This window comes from Typopeltis vanoorti, chromosome 24 (genome assembly GCF_054136105.1).
Source record: "Typopeltis vanoorti isolate ZY-2024b chromosome 24, IOZ_Tvanoo_1.0, whole genome shotgun sequence".
NCBI lineage: Eukaryota > Metazoa > Arthropoda > Arachnida > Uropygi > Thelyphonidae > Typopeltis > Typopeltis vanoorti.
Window position 1 is genome coordinate 73,096,848 of NC_143572.1, and position 17,158 is coordinate 73,114,005.

The window sequence follows — 17,158 nt, forward strand, 5'->3', positions numbered from 1 at the left end:
GTTTGAAAGTGATAATGGTGGGAAAGTGTGCCAAAAATTCTATGAAAGCAAGCATCAAAAGTGTATGTCAGGTCGTGAGATTGAAGTGGTAGATGGAACTGAGAATACATGTGAAAACACGTGAAACCTCTCTTTCAATCAGATTGAAAGAGAGGTTAAAAGTACATAATTGAGAGAGAAAGTGTCAGTTGAAAGAATAGTAGTACGAATGCAAAGAATGATGAGTTGGCTGGAGCTACAATGAATACAGAAACGTCCTGCCGAGTGGGTCATCTGATATCAGAAAGAAAGAAATGTGAGATAAAAGAAATGAGCGCTTGACTTAGAGGAAAAGAAAAATCATGGCGCGAGTCTTGTACTGTGATTCAGTCATAAGAGATGTGATTGATGAGAGATTGACAAAATCGTGCTTTTAAAAATTAATGATGTTAGTGAGGCTATTAGAGCACAAAAGGGTAAAGTGAATGAGTTGATTGTTTTGGCTCGAACAAATGCTTTGAAAGGAGAAAAGTATGGCATGAAGGAGGACATGAAAGGATTACTGGAAGTAGCAAAAGAAAAGAGTGAGAGAGTTAAGATAGTGAGTCTGTTGCCACGGTATGACAGAGTAGAGCTGAGAAGGAGGGCCACCATAATAGCGAATGACTCCATGCATAGGTTATGCAGGAAGAGTGGTGTGGAGTGAATTTGATGGGCAAAAGGACGTATATGAGAAGGATGGTTTGCATCTGAATGGATTTGGTGTTCAGAGTCTGGAAAAAGGGTTATTGAACGAAATGAAGTGGATATGCAAAATCAGGGAAACTAGAGCTTGGGGGGGGGCTGTTGAGTGGATGTGCAGCATCAATGAGGCAGTTGAGTGTAAGAATATGTATATAAAATGCCTTAGTACCACTGGTAACAAACTAGAATGGGATAGTTAGTATAAAACATCAAGATGGTGGTGGACCTAAGGGACTTTTGCATTTTATGTTATGCTAGGAGCATTTGGAACAAAGGGGAAGGAATTTTTGGCATTGGTGAGTTCATCCTGGCCAAATGTTATTGTCATTAGTGAAACATGGCTGACAGAAGATGATATAGTTAGTGGAATACAATGTGAAAGGTATAGTCAGGGAGGATAGAGAGAAAAATAATGGGAGCAGGAGTGTTATTGATGATAGCCAATGAACTGCAACCAAAGAGAGTCGAAGTTCAACTTCAGGCAAGTGAAAATAGCACATTTGAGTATCTGGTGTGAGATAGAGGCTAGCAGAACAAAATATATAGTTGTATGTTGTTATAGACCAGGGGATTTACACATGGGAGGCATGTAAATTAAAGATGCCAAAAAATTATATTATTGGTTTTACCTTTATTTGTGTGTAATCTGTTTCTCTTTCCATGCCATATTCGTGAAGAATTTTATCCAACTACTCAAGTAATCATGGTCTTAAAATTTTTTTCTCCCTCCCCATTCAATTATTCATACTCCTTCCAGGCACACTTAGAAGAATACCATATTTACTCGAATATAACTTGCCCTCGCGTATATCTTGCATCCCTGACTTTACTTTATAAAAAAAAAAATTAAAAAGTTTTGCATATACCTCGCACACACAAAAAAAGTTTAAACTTTTAAGAAATAGATAGTGAATGTTATGGCAGTTTCAGATATTTTGGAATTTATGTGAAAAAAAAATCAGCATTTCAACAATCGTTGGCTTGTTTTGTCATTAATTCACAGGATCTTTTCTTAGTACCCCACCAATCATGTGCATGTCTTCATAGCTGTGCCATTTTTACCAGCCTACCATTGCTGTCATGCTCAGCTTTCACTTCTCATTAGTCATTCACTAATTCGAACCTTTTTGCCTTAGTATCCCAAAGCAATTGATGTGAAGTCATTAGCCTATATATTACAAGTAGCCCAGTCATGAAGTGACTTCATACACAAACTTTGCTTACACTTGGATAATAGATGAAACCAAGAATATAATTTCTTGACATCTTTAATTTATAGTATAACCAAGTGGAAAATCTTTCCACACATACACTATATATATATATGCAAATTTAAATAGTTCATGAATATATTATTCAAGTTTGAAATGATTACTTAATGTTGTATGAATTTCCTTTTTTTTAGGTATTCTTGCATAAAAGTACATAGAATTCTGTTTAAGACTTACAATGGATAATTCTGTCATAGCAAAGAGTGGCTGGCTATATAGGCAAAGTAAGAACATTGTCATTGTTTCATTTTAAAAGATTTAGATAATATTAGTAAAATTATTAAAGGAAAGCATAATAAATTCATTGTTTCATAATCAAATAGAAAAACAATTTAAAAGTTATTGAGACCTTGTGAAAATATAGAATGTGAATGTATATATACACACACACACACAGTCATCCCTCAACTTACATCTGGGTTCCGTTCCATCCGGCAGTACTTAAATCAATACATTAAATCAACAGAGTTATAGGGGTTAGGAACTTAACTGTAATAAGTATACTGTCATTTTAATTTTTAAACCTTATTTATGGGCAAGTTTATCCATAAATAAGGTTTGTTACTGCCACTATAAAACAGGAGAATAATCACTCAAATCTTCCTCCACAATCACATCTTCATTACCTTTCCTGTGTGAACGATCAGGCTCTGACTCTTCTGGTGAAACATTTGTTCTTTTGATGAAAATGTCCAATGTGCTTTGCTTATTCATCTTCTTCTTTTCATCATAAATTTGTTCATAGCAAGCAATTACATCATGTACTTTCGTTTCTATTATTAATTAGCGTTGAACATCAGGATCCGTGTCTTCAGCCATTTTGAGAACATTGCTAACTGCAAAGAACATTTCTGCAAGACTCTTCACTGTAAATTGTTTAACTACCTTTTCCTGTTTCTCTTTTCCCTCTTCCTTTTCTCGTTTTTCTTCTTCTGCAACAGTTGTTCCTCCAGTTCGACCAATTCTTCGTTGGTCAACTCTTCAGGAGAACTTTCTATGAGTTGAATTATGTCGTCATATTCACTACGAGATTCAAATTGTTTGCTAGGCCCACTATTACAAACTTCCAAAATTATGCACAAACCTTTTTTAATGTCTTTTTCCATATGCCACTCATACATTGATAGGTCACTTTGTCCCAAGCCACAGCAATATTTTTAATAGCATGATAAATATTGAATGTTTTCCAGAATTGCATGAGAGTCTGGTCATTTCCTTCAGTAACAGAAATGGCTTATTATTATTATTATCTCCGTAGATAATAAGCCTTATTATCTACGGAGAAAAGTTTTCCGTAGATAATAAGCCTTAAACACTGGAAAAACTTCCTGATCCATTGGTTGGATCAGTGTTTGGAGGGAGAAACATGACCTTGAATTTGGTGAAGATCGCCGTTATAAGATGGATGACCTGGAGCAGAGCATTATCTAGAATTAATAAAATTTTAAATTCTACATTTTCTTTCACACAATAGCTTTTTATTTCACTCGCATAACAGTTGATTAAGCATCCTCAAGCAATTTTTGAGTCATCCATGACTTCTTATTGCTCTGATAATGAACTGGGAGTATGCTTCGTAATGTTTTTGAAGATTCATGGATTCTCACTGTGCCATATCACAAATGGTTTCAGTTTATACCCAGCCACATTACCCATAACAGAATCGTAATGTGGGCATTAAGAGCTTTGAAACTAGGTATAGATTTTAGCTTTTTGTGGATGAATGTCCACTCAGGCATTTTTTTCTGAAACAAGGACGTCTCATCAATATTAAATATTTGCTGGGGCAAATAATTTTCCTCTGTAATAATTTTATCCAATTTTTCCACAAACTCCTTGGCAGCCTTCTCAGCACTTGCAGATTCCCATACGTTTTCCCATTATGCAGCTAAACGCTGCTTGAACCAACCGGAAGAAGTGTTGAATTCGTAGTCATAATCAGGTTCTGCTTTCTCCTTCAACATGTTGAAGAGACTTAGTGCCTTAGCGGTTATGGTCATAGTGCTAAGGGGTATGCGCTTTTGGTTCAGGTCCTCTATCCATGATGCAAGTAGCTTTTTCCATATCACCGATAGGACCTTGTTATTGCTTCATCACTATCGCTGATTTAATGGAAGCAGATCCTTTCACAGCCTCTACGATTTTATCCTTATTTCTCAAAATGGTTGTCACTGTTGAATCAGACCATCCGAAGTCATGTGCGATCACATTGATGGGCTTACCAGCTTCATGTTGCTTCATAACTTGCAACTTCGTTTCAAGATGAATTGTTTGTCTTCTTTTTCTATGATTCTTCACTAGGTTTTTTGATTGTGCATGTAGAGGGCCATGTTGCCCAAAACATAGCGAAGTATTTAACGATAAAAACACTATTAAACCATTTCTCAAACACACAATCAACAGAGGAACTGTTGAAGACACGTGCCGACTGCCGAGGGAGGTTGCTGCTGAAAGTGCTGTTGCCACTGATTCAATTTACCTTTGTAGAGTGAATGTAGCTTGTTTCATATACACATGTATTTTTCCGATGATGACCTCAATACAGGGGTCGAAACATCAATTGTTATTTTTTTAATAATAAGTAAAATAATCATTTCAACACTTGTGTTTTGTGTCCCTAAATTCGTAAATATGAATGCTGGTCACTGTGTAACCTTAAAAGAAAGAGCTGTTGCCACTATGCATGCTTTACCTTATGCTTACTTGCGTCTTGTTCAAAAGTATAGCTGAAAATGTAATTTATTCCCATATGGGATCACGGATGTAACTCGAATGGATGTAAGTCGAGGGATGACTGTGTGTGTGTATATATATATAATTTTATTTTATCGTTTAAAGACAAGTCTTATAAACTCAAGGAGCTATACATGCTTGTCCAGAACAGGCTTTTACAAACATCCATGCCCATGATGGATTCAGACTCACGACCTGTTGGTTGGAGAGTGGATGTGCTACCCAACCAGGCCCAGTCAGGCCTTTTTTGGCACAACAGTTGCCTTGATACTACAATTCTTACAGGACCAACTCTGCCTAGACACCAATTCATTTGCCTTGTTATTAATGCTTTTGATTAAGGCTTCCTGAAAGCTGTTTCAGACTGATAGCTCTTGTCAGAGACCAGGCAGATCCCTTTTCTCTTCCTAATAATTCATATTAGCTTGGTCACAGCTGAAAGTATGTGATATTACACTATTAGTGTTCAAAGGAACAGTTGTGGAGGAGACTCACCACAAACATTGACCAAGTGGGAAAAGCTGCAGAAGAAAAAGAAAAAGTGTTCAAAGGAACAATTGTAAAAAGTTGCCTAGATTAAAAAAAAAACTTATGAACAGTTAATAGTAATCACGTCTCAAAACTTGGATATCAGGATGCAGTCTGGTCGGGTCAGGTTCAGATGATTTCATAGAGTTCCCAGGAAAAGATGATTGAATTTGAACTTGCTTGAATGAACAAATTTAGTCTGGTTCCTGCCATCTACAAAGGATACATTACGCTCTTTCCTTACCAGGTTGCTTATCACATACCCTGCTCATGCCATCTTTGCTGTTTTGGACAGACTGGCCGTTCTGCTTGATTAGAATTGAAGAACATCAAGATTCTTTCATTTTTGGAATTTGACAAAAAAAAGTCTGGCCTTGCTTCTCATGCTATCTCTCTTCCTCCTATTAATATTCAGCACTACTCTTAATCCCCCCCCCTCCACACACACACACACACACATGAAATACATTAATGAAATAGTCATTGAATATTTCCACTATATTTTCAGCATATGTGAATCATATTTCATCTCTAGTTACTAAAGTCAGTCTTCCATATTCATCCTTTCTTCTACTTCACTCCTATCTCAGTATCTCCCATAATGCAAAACACATCTCCTTGCGGATATGTCTAATGTTATGCATTAAGGGAAGGGCCACAACCCAGACTAGTTTCGACCTTTATTGAGGTCTCTTCAGTGGGAGCCAGGCCCAAGTGGAGATACCAGGCAGAAGCATTAGCAGGTCATCTCTACCTATAGGAGTTGCCAAATGGTGTGCCACCCTTTTTTAATAAATTACTCTGGATTTAGAGAAAGGTGTGAAAGTTTATTTTTCACTTGGTTAGAGTATAATAAATTTAGTTTAATCCTTTATCGAAGTGTGTGCAAACAAAGTTTGCGCCTGAAAGCATCTTCAGGACTGGGGTAAGGTGGTGCAACACCAGGGCACTCCTTGCAAAGGTGGAGCAAGCTACCAACACTCCCGGATAAAGGATTAAACTAAATTTATTATACTCTAACCAAGTGAAAAATAAACTTTCAGCATCTTTCTCTAAATCCAGAGTAATTTATTAAAAAAGGGTGGCACACCATTTGGCAACTCCTATAGGTAGAGATGACCTGCTAATGCTTCTGCCTGGTATCTCCACTTGGGCCTGGCTCCCACTGAAGAGACCTCAATAAAGGTCGAAACTAGTCTGGGTTGTGGCCCTTCCCTTAATGCATAACATTAGACATATCTGCAAGGAGATGTGCTTTGCATTATGGGAGATACTGAGATAGGAGTGTTGGTAGCTTGCTCCACCTTTGCAAGGGTGTCCTGGTGTTGCACCACCTTACCCCAGTCCTGAAGATACTTTCAGGCACAAACTTTGTTTGCACACACTTGGATAAAGGATTAAACTAAATTTATTATACTCTAACCAAGTGAAAAATAAACTTTCAACATCTTTCTTCTACTAGCTTTTGGTGACTTCAGTTTATTTACTAGTTAATAAACTGAAGCCACCCACTTCAGAATTCTTTAGGGTTTTGCTTTACTGCTTCAGCAGATCTCTTTTTCATATGTCAATTTTTCTTTCCTTACTACTGTTTTTCAGAAAGCTCCTGCATAATTCCATGATTCATCCATTTCACTCCTACTTTATTTGTACTCTGTAGCTTAGGAATACAATCTGACATCATAAGTAATTGATTCCAGACCAAGTTCAGAGCACTGCTGATTTCTTTCCCCTTCAGCTGATCACAGCGCTACACATCACTCTGTTTTCTTAATTTATCATAGCTCCATGCTCTGCAATCTTCGGCTAACCATGTTTCATGGAAACTAGTGATTTGTGGACTGATTAACACTATCAGGGTCACAACTTCTGCACCCTTATTTCTAATACTCCTTGCATTGCTGTATAAGTGCAGTATCTTTATCCTGATCCTCCTTTCCATAATGCTTTACTCCGCTATTCAAATCCTTTGACTCTGTTCCTCCCACTGAGGCCACCCCCTGCATACTTATCTTGTCCTCCTGTGTCAGTCTCCCACCAGTTCTGGTATTTTAAATTCCCAGTCCCATTGTTTAGTTGTTGTTTTTCCCTGACTGGCCACACACACACACACACACATTGTTCTCCTCTCATTAATAATTTACCCATCTTCACACTGCTGCTCTTACTCAGATGAAGACCACCTGCAGCAAACAATCTCTCTTACTTTCAAATTTATCTCATACATCCACAAATTTGAGTCCTTTCTTCCTTCACATTCTAGCTATCATTCTATTTGTGATTATTATCCTTCTCTGCAGCTCTCTCTACACAATATGTTCACAGTTCTGCCTCACTGTCTCTAGCAACACTTGCAAATCAAATGCTAACCTCATTCACACTTCTTGTAAATCATTTGTTCAAGCCAACACAGTCATCTCCTCTCTCCACAGTTTCAGTTGCTCTTCTTGTCATTGGTCCTCTCAGACATATTTTTGGCACAACCTTCATTTTTCACATTTCACCATTGAGCCCTCTCCTCTCCTACACATACACACAGCACTACTTTACACCATTCTACTGCATCATCCATCTTTGATTCATCTGCCACTGGCACCTTCTTACATCTCCAACTACCAACCTGTTCTCTCCAAGTCTTGCCTCACTTTGCACGTGCCCACATTTCTTTAACCTTATTAGTTCTTTTTCTAATATCCTCACTTTTGGTCATATTTTTCATGCTAGTTTCTCTATTGTTCTTTATTCATTATTTTACTCTTCCACCATCTTTTGAATCCTCCCCCGTCTTACTATGCTCTGCTGTGTTATTTGCCACCAAACAACTTCTATAGGTGTGTATATTTTGCAAAATGCACCTATTATGAGTTTATGGTAAGGTGACAACATATGATTTGTAGGTGAAGTATGCCAATTTGATGTATATGCTTTCATTTTTAAACATATTTTCATTTTGAAACACAACAAAAAATGTTTAGACAGATTTTTTTGACATCTATTGACATATATATGATCACATCTCATCACTCAGCAAGAGTGCACATGCTTATTTCTAGTTATTTTATTATTATTATTTTTTTAATCTCATATGACAGGTTACAGAACCCATAGCAATTGATACTATGTATGTGTGTGGTTAATAAAGAAGGAATCTGTTGATCTTTTTTCTTGAAGAGCTAGAGGTCTAGTCTTTGGGAAATACATTATGGGGAAGGTTGTTACAGAGAATAGACATAGATGAAAGGACGATCAGTTTATTACTTTTGCCTCACTATTGCCCAAAGTAATGGAGAAGGTCATCAGCAATCAACTTCTTCGATATCTGGAGAACTGTCATCTAATCAGTGACCACCAATATGGATTTTGTCAGTCAAGATCCACCGCAGATCTCCTGGTCTTCATTACCTATCTCTGGATACTTGTCATGGAAAACCTTAAAGAAACCTGTGCTGCTGCTGTTGCACTTGATATTTCAAAAGTATATGATAGGGTTTGCCATTGATGGCTTCTCATCAAATTACCATCTTTTGGCCTACCTATCTCCTTTTGTAATTGGATTGGTGATGTTTTCTTTGGTTGTTCACTAATGGGAAAAGATATTCTCCCTCCAGATTTTCTTCTTAATGCAGGTGTTCTTCAGGACTATTTCATCAACCTACTTCTTAAAATGATGTGCTCTCACTCACCTCAAGCCCTATCCACACTTTTGCTTTTAATGACGCTTATAGTTACATAACCATGTGTGATGCGAGTTAAGTGAGATTTTAAATAGTTTTCTGTCGTACTATATGACTGGAGACAGTCGAGCAGATAATCAAATCGCTTTTGCAGTTACACTTTGGAGTATGATCAAGTTAAAACAAATTTACAGCGAATTTTAGTCCACTTTCCTTTATATTAGAATGCATATGGTTAAAGTGGATTTGTTACCCAACATAGTTGGTTCATCAGTCATTAATGATATTTTACTGTTTGACAAATAATTTTATTAGTCAGTTTTTTTTTTTTTTTCATCACTAGTGTGGATCCAGATGTTAAGTGTTAGTTGAATGAAGAATACCACACACACTTCCATCTAATTCTTGTAGATCAGTCTGATTCAAAATGAGAAGACTAATTTTAGCCACCTTTTTATGGTTCAAAACTTTTATTTTTGATATTAATTTTATTAATTTAAATATGCTAAAAATATATTCTGCCTGGGTTCAAAGTACACTACAATATGGTATATTTAATTGAGGAGGAATCTATCGCACTACGCTGAAACCTTTAGTTTCGTCTCAGAATAAAGTAATTCAGATCTTAACTAGAAACAAATACCAGGATACTACAATGTGTAGTATCCTGGTATTTATAATATTTATAATTATTAACAATTATTTTAATAATTGGTGGATTTTTATATATATAATATTCATAGATAATATCTTAATATTAATCCTACCATAGAGATGATCTCTGTTTCTAACAATTATTTTTTTAATTCCGAGTGTACCTATATATTATTATATGCACAAGGGTTCACTCCAATTGGTGCAATGACCTTATCTCTTTCAGAATCCAAATAATCACTGACTCAAGAACAAAATACAAAATAAACACATTTAATATAACAAAAACAATATATATACACTTCGAACAAACATTACATAACTAATTACAAAATTAATTGGATCCAAGGCCTTTTAAAAATAAACTTACACTTAAGACTAGACTAAACACTTTGTTTGCACAATCACAAAATGTTCATAGCCAGTTTCTTTCTCTGTCAAGGCCCTTTTCCGAAAATATATGACTTTATTCTTCATTTTCACAGGATCCTTTATCATCACTTATGTAACACACATTAATTCTATCTCTTTTTTTCAGTAGAAATAATGGTCAGATCCGGCATCCTTAATACAGATGAAACTTCCTAATCAGAGTTTTCTCGAACATTCCTTTAGAACGTAAATAGCAAATTCTTCTTTTATTCACTAAATGCTTATTGACGGGCTTAACTCTTCCAATTAAAAAAAAAACTTGCAGTTCTATGATTCCCTTTTCGGAATCTACTATAAATCCTTCAATTAGTGTTTGCTCCAATATTCCGTTTAAAACGCATATAGCAATATTTTCCTTTTATTTATTAATACTTATTCCACTTTGAAACTTAATAGTTCCATGATTCCTTTTTCGGAATATACTATTAATTTTCTTCCGACTGTCACATAAAAAAAACTTGAGTTCCTCTGAATCTAAATATCTGCCAGCCTGTGTTCTAAATTCCTCCCAAACGCTCTCTTGTTTACAGCCATTACTCAGATACCGAGCGGTTTCCTTGTCAGCAGTCAATCATACACCCAACTTCTCGGCGAGCATGCGCACTCCATGAAACTGGTAAGCAAGAAGTTAGGTATAAATAATGGCTGACACGTCTCCATTAGCGACAAGAGAGAATGTCATCATAAAAACACAACTTTTGATCATTTTAAATTACAATAAAATTCTTGTAAGTAGTACAAATATCAAATCCAGTAAGTACATCAATTTTTTAACTTCTTTACATATCATTTTTGACAAAACAATTTCAATAACAGGCACATCACAAGTGCCGACAGTGTGTGTTATGAAACTAAAACTAATAAACATTCTAACATAACCAATACGTAAAAATATTCAGAATTTTAAATTATGATTATTTTTACACTATCCCTTAGATATTTATATGCCTATAGGGTACTGCTATTCATAAAAAAACGACAACGAATGCGTAAATATCAAACAGGATGCTTTCCTTAGTAGACATAAGGGCCTAAAATATATAGTACCTAAAACAAATAAGGAAGCAATACAGAAACATTATACTTATTTAGCGCCAAAAATATTCAATACCTTACCTGTAACAATAAGAAATGAAACTAACCCAAACAAATACAAAACTCAAATGAAAGAATATTTATTTTCGCATAGAACTGAGGAAGCTCTGTTCAAAATAACACAAATGATTGTTTTTGCATATTAGTATTAAAAAGATCCTGTTTCAGATGTAAAATGTAAAACATTTAAAAGCTATAATAAATTTAGTTTAATCCTTTATCCAAGTGTGAGCAAACAAAGTTTGCGCCTGAAAGTATCTTCAGGACTGGGGTAAGGTGGTACAACACCACCTGGTGTTGTACCACCTTACCCCAGTCCTGAAGATACTTTCAGGCGCAAACTTTGTTTGCTCACACTTGGATAAAGGATTAAACTAAATTTATTATACTCTAACCAAGTGAAAAATAAACTTTCAACATTTAAAAGCTATTTAACTACTTTGTTGTATTTTGTTCTTAATTAATGTTATTCAGCTTTCTCTGTAAATATTAAGTTTCCTGTGATTTTATTATGTTATATCATAATATGTATATTATATGATTGTACATATATGTATGTAATGATAATGCATTACATAACTTTTTGTAACTATCCGTATCTTAACCTGGATGAGCTGTTGCTCTTAGTTAACACGTATGATTGTCAAAATTTTGTACTAGAATATAAAGCTTACAATAAAAATGTCAAAAAAAAATGCTTAAGTGGTATGAAAGTCCTGCATACTTCAGAAGGCCTGGACAGAGGGAGGAATTCCAGATGATTGGAGTAGAGCTCTCATAGTACCCATATATATAAAAAGGGAAATAAAATTGAATGTGAGAATTAAAGAGGTATTTCTCTACTGAGTGTTCCTGGTAAGATTTATGCAAGGTATACTTGAAAAATGGTTGAGAAGGATTGTGGAAGAGAAGCTTGGTAAAGAACAAGCTGAATTCAGGCCAAATAGAGGCTGTCAGAATCAGATTTTCACTTTATGATAAATAGTTGAAGTCATGGGAATATAACAAAGATCTGTATTTAAGTTTTGTAGATTGGGAAAAAGCATATGACAAGGTGCAGAGAGAGAGAGAGAAGCTATTCAAAATGCTACAGTTGTATGGTGTCAGTGGGGCATTATATCAAGTAATACCTAGTCTTTATTTGAGTTGTAAGTCAGCAATTAGAATTGAAGGAAGTACAAGAAGATGGTTTAATGTTTAATCTGGTATCAGACAAGGTTGTATAGTATACCCTCTGTTATTTATTATCTATATGGATCACATTATGAAGGAAAGCGATATTAAATCTGATATCAAAATTGGTGATGTTAATCTCAGCTCTTTGCTTTATGGATATGATGTTATATTCTAAATAAATCTGCTACAAGCCTGCAAGATTTCTGACTAAATTGAATAATAACTGTCGTAATAGGTATGGGTCAGCAGTAATAAGACAGATTCAATGAAAATAGGCAGAAGCATTGAAAATATCAACTGCATTGTGGTTGAATGGTGAATGGAGAACTTCTAGAACAGGTGAAGCATTTCAGCTACTTAGGAATGATTTTTAGTGAAGATGGTAAATTAAATATAGAAATAGGCAACAGAATGAAGAAAGCTGGTATGGTAGGATGTCAAATGAATAAATTTATATGGAATAAGAGAGAAATTAGTCAAACACTAAATTAGCTGAATACAAGACAGTGTTCAAACCAGTTTTAACTTATGGATCTTAAAGCGAGGTTAGAAGTAAAACACTTGACCAAAGACTACAGATCGCAGATATGAGAGTCCTGAGAAAGATTAGGGGCATGAACAAATGGCATCAATGGCAATATCATATTAAAAACTAAGATATTAGGAAAAACTTTGACATTGTTAGCATCCAGGAATGTGTTAGCAGAGCTAATCTCAGGTGGTATGGTCACCTAAAAATGAGAGAGGAAAAATGAGCAAAACTAGTGTTCTCTGCCAGGTTGGCAGGAAAAAGACTCATAGGAAGGCCAAGATATAGGTGTATTAATACAGTAAAAAGTACCTTAGAAGACAGAAATATAAGATCTGATAATGTCAGAGTTCTTGACAAATGATTGATTTGGAAATTGTTTATAGTAATGATGTAAGTTTTTCATGTAGTACTGTAACGGAAGGCTGTCTGCTGCTTTATTGTAATATCTTTATTCTTTATAGCAGTGCACGTGTTTTTTCTCGTAACCTTTCTCACTTATTCTACTGCGTACTCTGTTTATCCACGTTTCTTATTTACTAGTCGTATGCCTATGAACACTGGAAAATTTATTTGTAAGACTGCGCCACCAGTATTTTTTTTTATATTGGCAGAAGACTTAGTAGTAAGTCCGGTAGATCTCTCTCCCTCTCTTACTAGCACGAGTTCACTTCAAAAAAGTTTATATAAACAGCCGTGGTACTTAAACTGTGCTTTTATTACCTTAGTTGTTTCCCGCTCACAAGTACGATTTTTTTCGGAACAGTGCAGTTGTAAAATAAAAAAATCAGCGGCACTCCATTTGCATATAAATAAAACACATTGAATTACAATAATAACAAAATACATTAAATTAGTGATAGGGAGGTTACTCTCTCTACCTATCCTTTAGACTTTTAGCATAAAGAACCAAACTTTCCTTTTTCAAAACTAGATAACTATACAATATAATTACTTAATTACTCCTTGTATTTAATTCAATTACTGACACTAATTTACTCTCAAAGAGATTGGCTAACTATGCCAAGTTATCTCACAAGTTATATTTCAATCAATAACAGATCAGAGGACTTTCTTAGATATTCCTTATTACTAATTCTTATCAGTCCATCTATAACATATCTCCTAGATTACAAAAGTAATTTACAATTAACGATGAAACTTACAGAGGCTCTTTGTCACACATTCTTCGAAAAGTTCTACACTAAAGTTTCTATGCCCTTTTTCTTTTCTCAGGCCTTGCCTTTCATCTGGAGAGTCTTCAAGGGGATTCTTCAGATTACTGGCAGGCCTTGGACTGCAATTTTTCCGGTATTCAAAAAGCTCAGGCAAGAGTCAGCATACAGGCTTGAAGATCATTCTGCGGCCTTTGACTCCAGTTGACTTCCCACCCCACGGCAAATAGGACATCCGACACTCTTGGCTCGGGTTCGCCGTAACTTCTGGTTCGGACTCCGCTTATGGTCTGCAGCTCACCTCCTGGTTCCAACTGCCTCTCTCTTTAGTAACTGGGGCCTTCCTCTTCTCCTTTGCCAAACTTCATCAGAAGTTTGGCAAAGATGTTCGGCTCAGTCCCTTTTTATTTTCCCGTTCTCCGGACCTTGCACTTGGGGTTGTAAACCATGAAGAAAATCGGCATTTCCAGAAGTATTAGGAACAAGAAGGAGGAATTTTTGGCCTTGGTTGGCTCTTCCTGGCCACAGGTTATTGGCATTATTGAGACATGGCTGACAGAAGATGATATAGCTAGTGGGATAGAATGTGAAGGGTATAGTGTGTTCAGGAGGAACAGCGAGAAAAGAATGGGGGGAGGAATGTTTTTGATGATAGAAGTTGAACTGCAGAATAGTGAAAAGAGCAAATTTGAGGCTATTTGGTGTGAGATCGAGGCTAGCAGAACAAAATATACAGTTGGGGTGCTGCTGTTATAGACCAGGTGATGAAATAAATGGAGATAGTATGCATAGGCAAATAGACTCAATGAGTGGATGATGGGTAATTATTATGGGGGATTTCAACTATGGTAACATTGATTGGAAAGAGGAGAGGACACATGAGAGGAAGGAAATGGATTTTATGCAATTACTAAGGGATAACTACCTGAGACAGCATGTAATGGAATATACTAGGGGTCCAAGAGTTCTTGACCTAGTAATTGCATCTGAGAATTTGACTGTAACGAATATGATCACGTTGCCACCAACTGGTGCAAGCTTAGGAGATTGCTTGGTTTAGTGCCATGGCATGTAAAACTTCAAGGACTGGATGTTGATAGTGCATGAGAAGTGGTTAAGGAGCATTTGCAGGAGGTAATGGCTGACTGCATACCTAGAGTCCAGATAGTAAATCAAGTGGGGGTTAAATGGATGAATAACACCATTAAGCTTGACCTGCAAAGAAAGAAACAACTGTGGAGGGAATTTAAGGAGAAAGGTGACCTGCAGGCACACGAAAAGTATAAAGCACAGGCCAGAAGGGTAACTAGTGTGGTAAGAAAAGCAAAAGCAGATTATGAAAGGAAATTAGCAACATAAGCTAAAGAGAATCCCAAACAGTTTTTTCGATATGCTACAAGTAAAAGAAAAAATGTATACTGCAGAATGATTCTGAGGAATGCCGATGGTAGGGAGGTAACTGAATCAGTTGAAATAGTAGAATTACTGACCAAGCACTTTGCAAGAGTATATCATCCAGGTGGTGATATTGCAGGAATGAAGAAACTAATAGCTTATACAGGAATTGAGGTGAATGAATTGGAGGTGAATAGTATATTAGAAAACCTTAATGTGAATACATCCATGGGATTGGATGGTATACCAGCTTGGGTCTTACGTGAAGCGGAAAAAGAATCGTCAGTGCCCTTTACCATTTTGTTTAATTTGAGTCTCAGGTCTGGGTTAGTCCCGAGGGCTGGATGGAGGGGAAAATAGTTCCATTGCATAAAGGAGGCTCCAAGACTGCTGTTGCAAATTACCAACCGATCAGCATATCAGGAGTCGTGAAGGTTTTGGAGAAAGTAGTCAAGAGAAAAATACTGGAATGTATAGATGATAATAGGATACTGTATGGGGGACAGCATGGTTTTGTGAAGGGTAGATCATGCCTCAGTAACTTGCTCACATTTTATAACACAGTGGCAACTGGACTGGATAAGGGTAATGGGTTTACATGATACTGCTGGACCTTGCTAAGGCCTTTGACCGGATACCACATGGAATTCAAATTGGTAAACTGCGGCATATGGGGATGGATATAGGTTGGTGAGATGGATAGGAGGGTGGTTGATGGAGAGATATCAGAGAGTAGTTTATTCAGGAGTAGAGTCCAAAAGAAGGTCTGTGACTAGTGGTGTGCCGCAGGGTTCTTGGACCGCTGCTGTTTAATTTGTTCATTAACGATAGGAAAGGATCTGAGAGGAACTGTTCATTTATTTGCTGATGATGCAAAGTTGGGTAGAGCAATAGTGAATCCACATGATGTCAAAATTTTGCAGGATGATTTGAATAGATTGGAAGACTGGGCTAAGTAGAATGGATGTCAGTTTAATGTGTCAAAGTGTAAGGTTATGCATTTTGGAGTGAAAAGAATAGCAGCAGTATACCACATTGGTGGAACTGTACTCCAGGAGATTGACGAGGCCAGGGATTTGGGAGTGTTGGTGGACACGGAGTTGAAGTTTAGGGAGCACATTCCAAAAGTGGCTAAATCAGCTCATCAGATCACTTGGTTACTGAAGAATACTTTGACGAGCAGAGACAAGCAAGTTATTTTTCCTCTTTATCAATAAGATAATTGATAAGCCTTGTTAAGACCCCATCTTGACTACTGTGCCCAGATCTGGGTGCCAGGGGTTTCTTCTTGATGGGGAGGAGGTAGAGAGGATCCAGAGGCGAGTGACCAAGATGATAGCTGGTCTATGGAATGAACCTTATTAGAACAGGTTGAAGATCTGTGGGTTGCAGAAATTGGTTAATAGGCAGAAGGGGGTGATATGATTGAGACATGCAAATTACTGAAGGGTTTTCACAGGATTAATTCAGAGGAAATTTTTCAGAACAGGTCTGGTGATGACAGAACTAGGGGCCATCCATGGAAACTAGGCAAGAGTGTGGTTAGTAAGGGTGTTAGAACTAGGTTTTTTGCTTGGAGAGTGGTGAATGAGTGGAATAAGCTGCCAGTGTCTGTTGTGGGTGCCATGACTGTGAGTGAGTTCAAAGCAGAGTATGATAGATACTGTGTGGATGCTGAATAACTGTTCTGAACATGATGTTTAGGGCCTCCCTCGATGAGTCTAAGGACTCCTTGGAGTTGCCTGTAATAATAACTTCAGCTGCTCTCCATTC

The 17,158-nt window shown here is 36.6% G+C and overlaps 1 protein-coding gene across 2 annotated transcripts in view; it reads left to right on the forward strand.

The window, feature by feature from the left end:
* The window catches only part of LOC150093407 (pleckstrin homology domain-containing family B member 2-like), a 222,213-nt gene that overhangs the window by 31,325 nt on the left and 173,730 nt on the right, over nt 1–17,158 (forward strand). For both annotated transcript variants that reach the window (XM_090413438.1, XM_090413437.1), the window contains exon 2: nt 2,129–2,218. In XM_090413438.1, coding sequence (XP_090269564.1) covers nt 2,173–2,218 — 46 coding nt within the window. In that variant the 5' untranslated portion in view covers nt 2,129–2,172. The remainder of the gene's footprint in view (nt 1–2,128; nt 2,219–17,158) is intronic.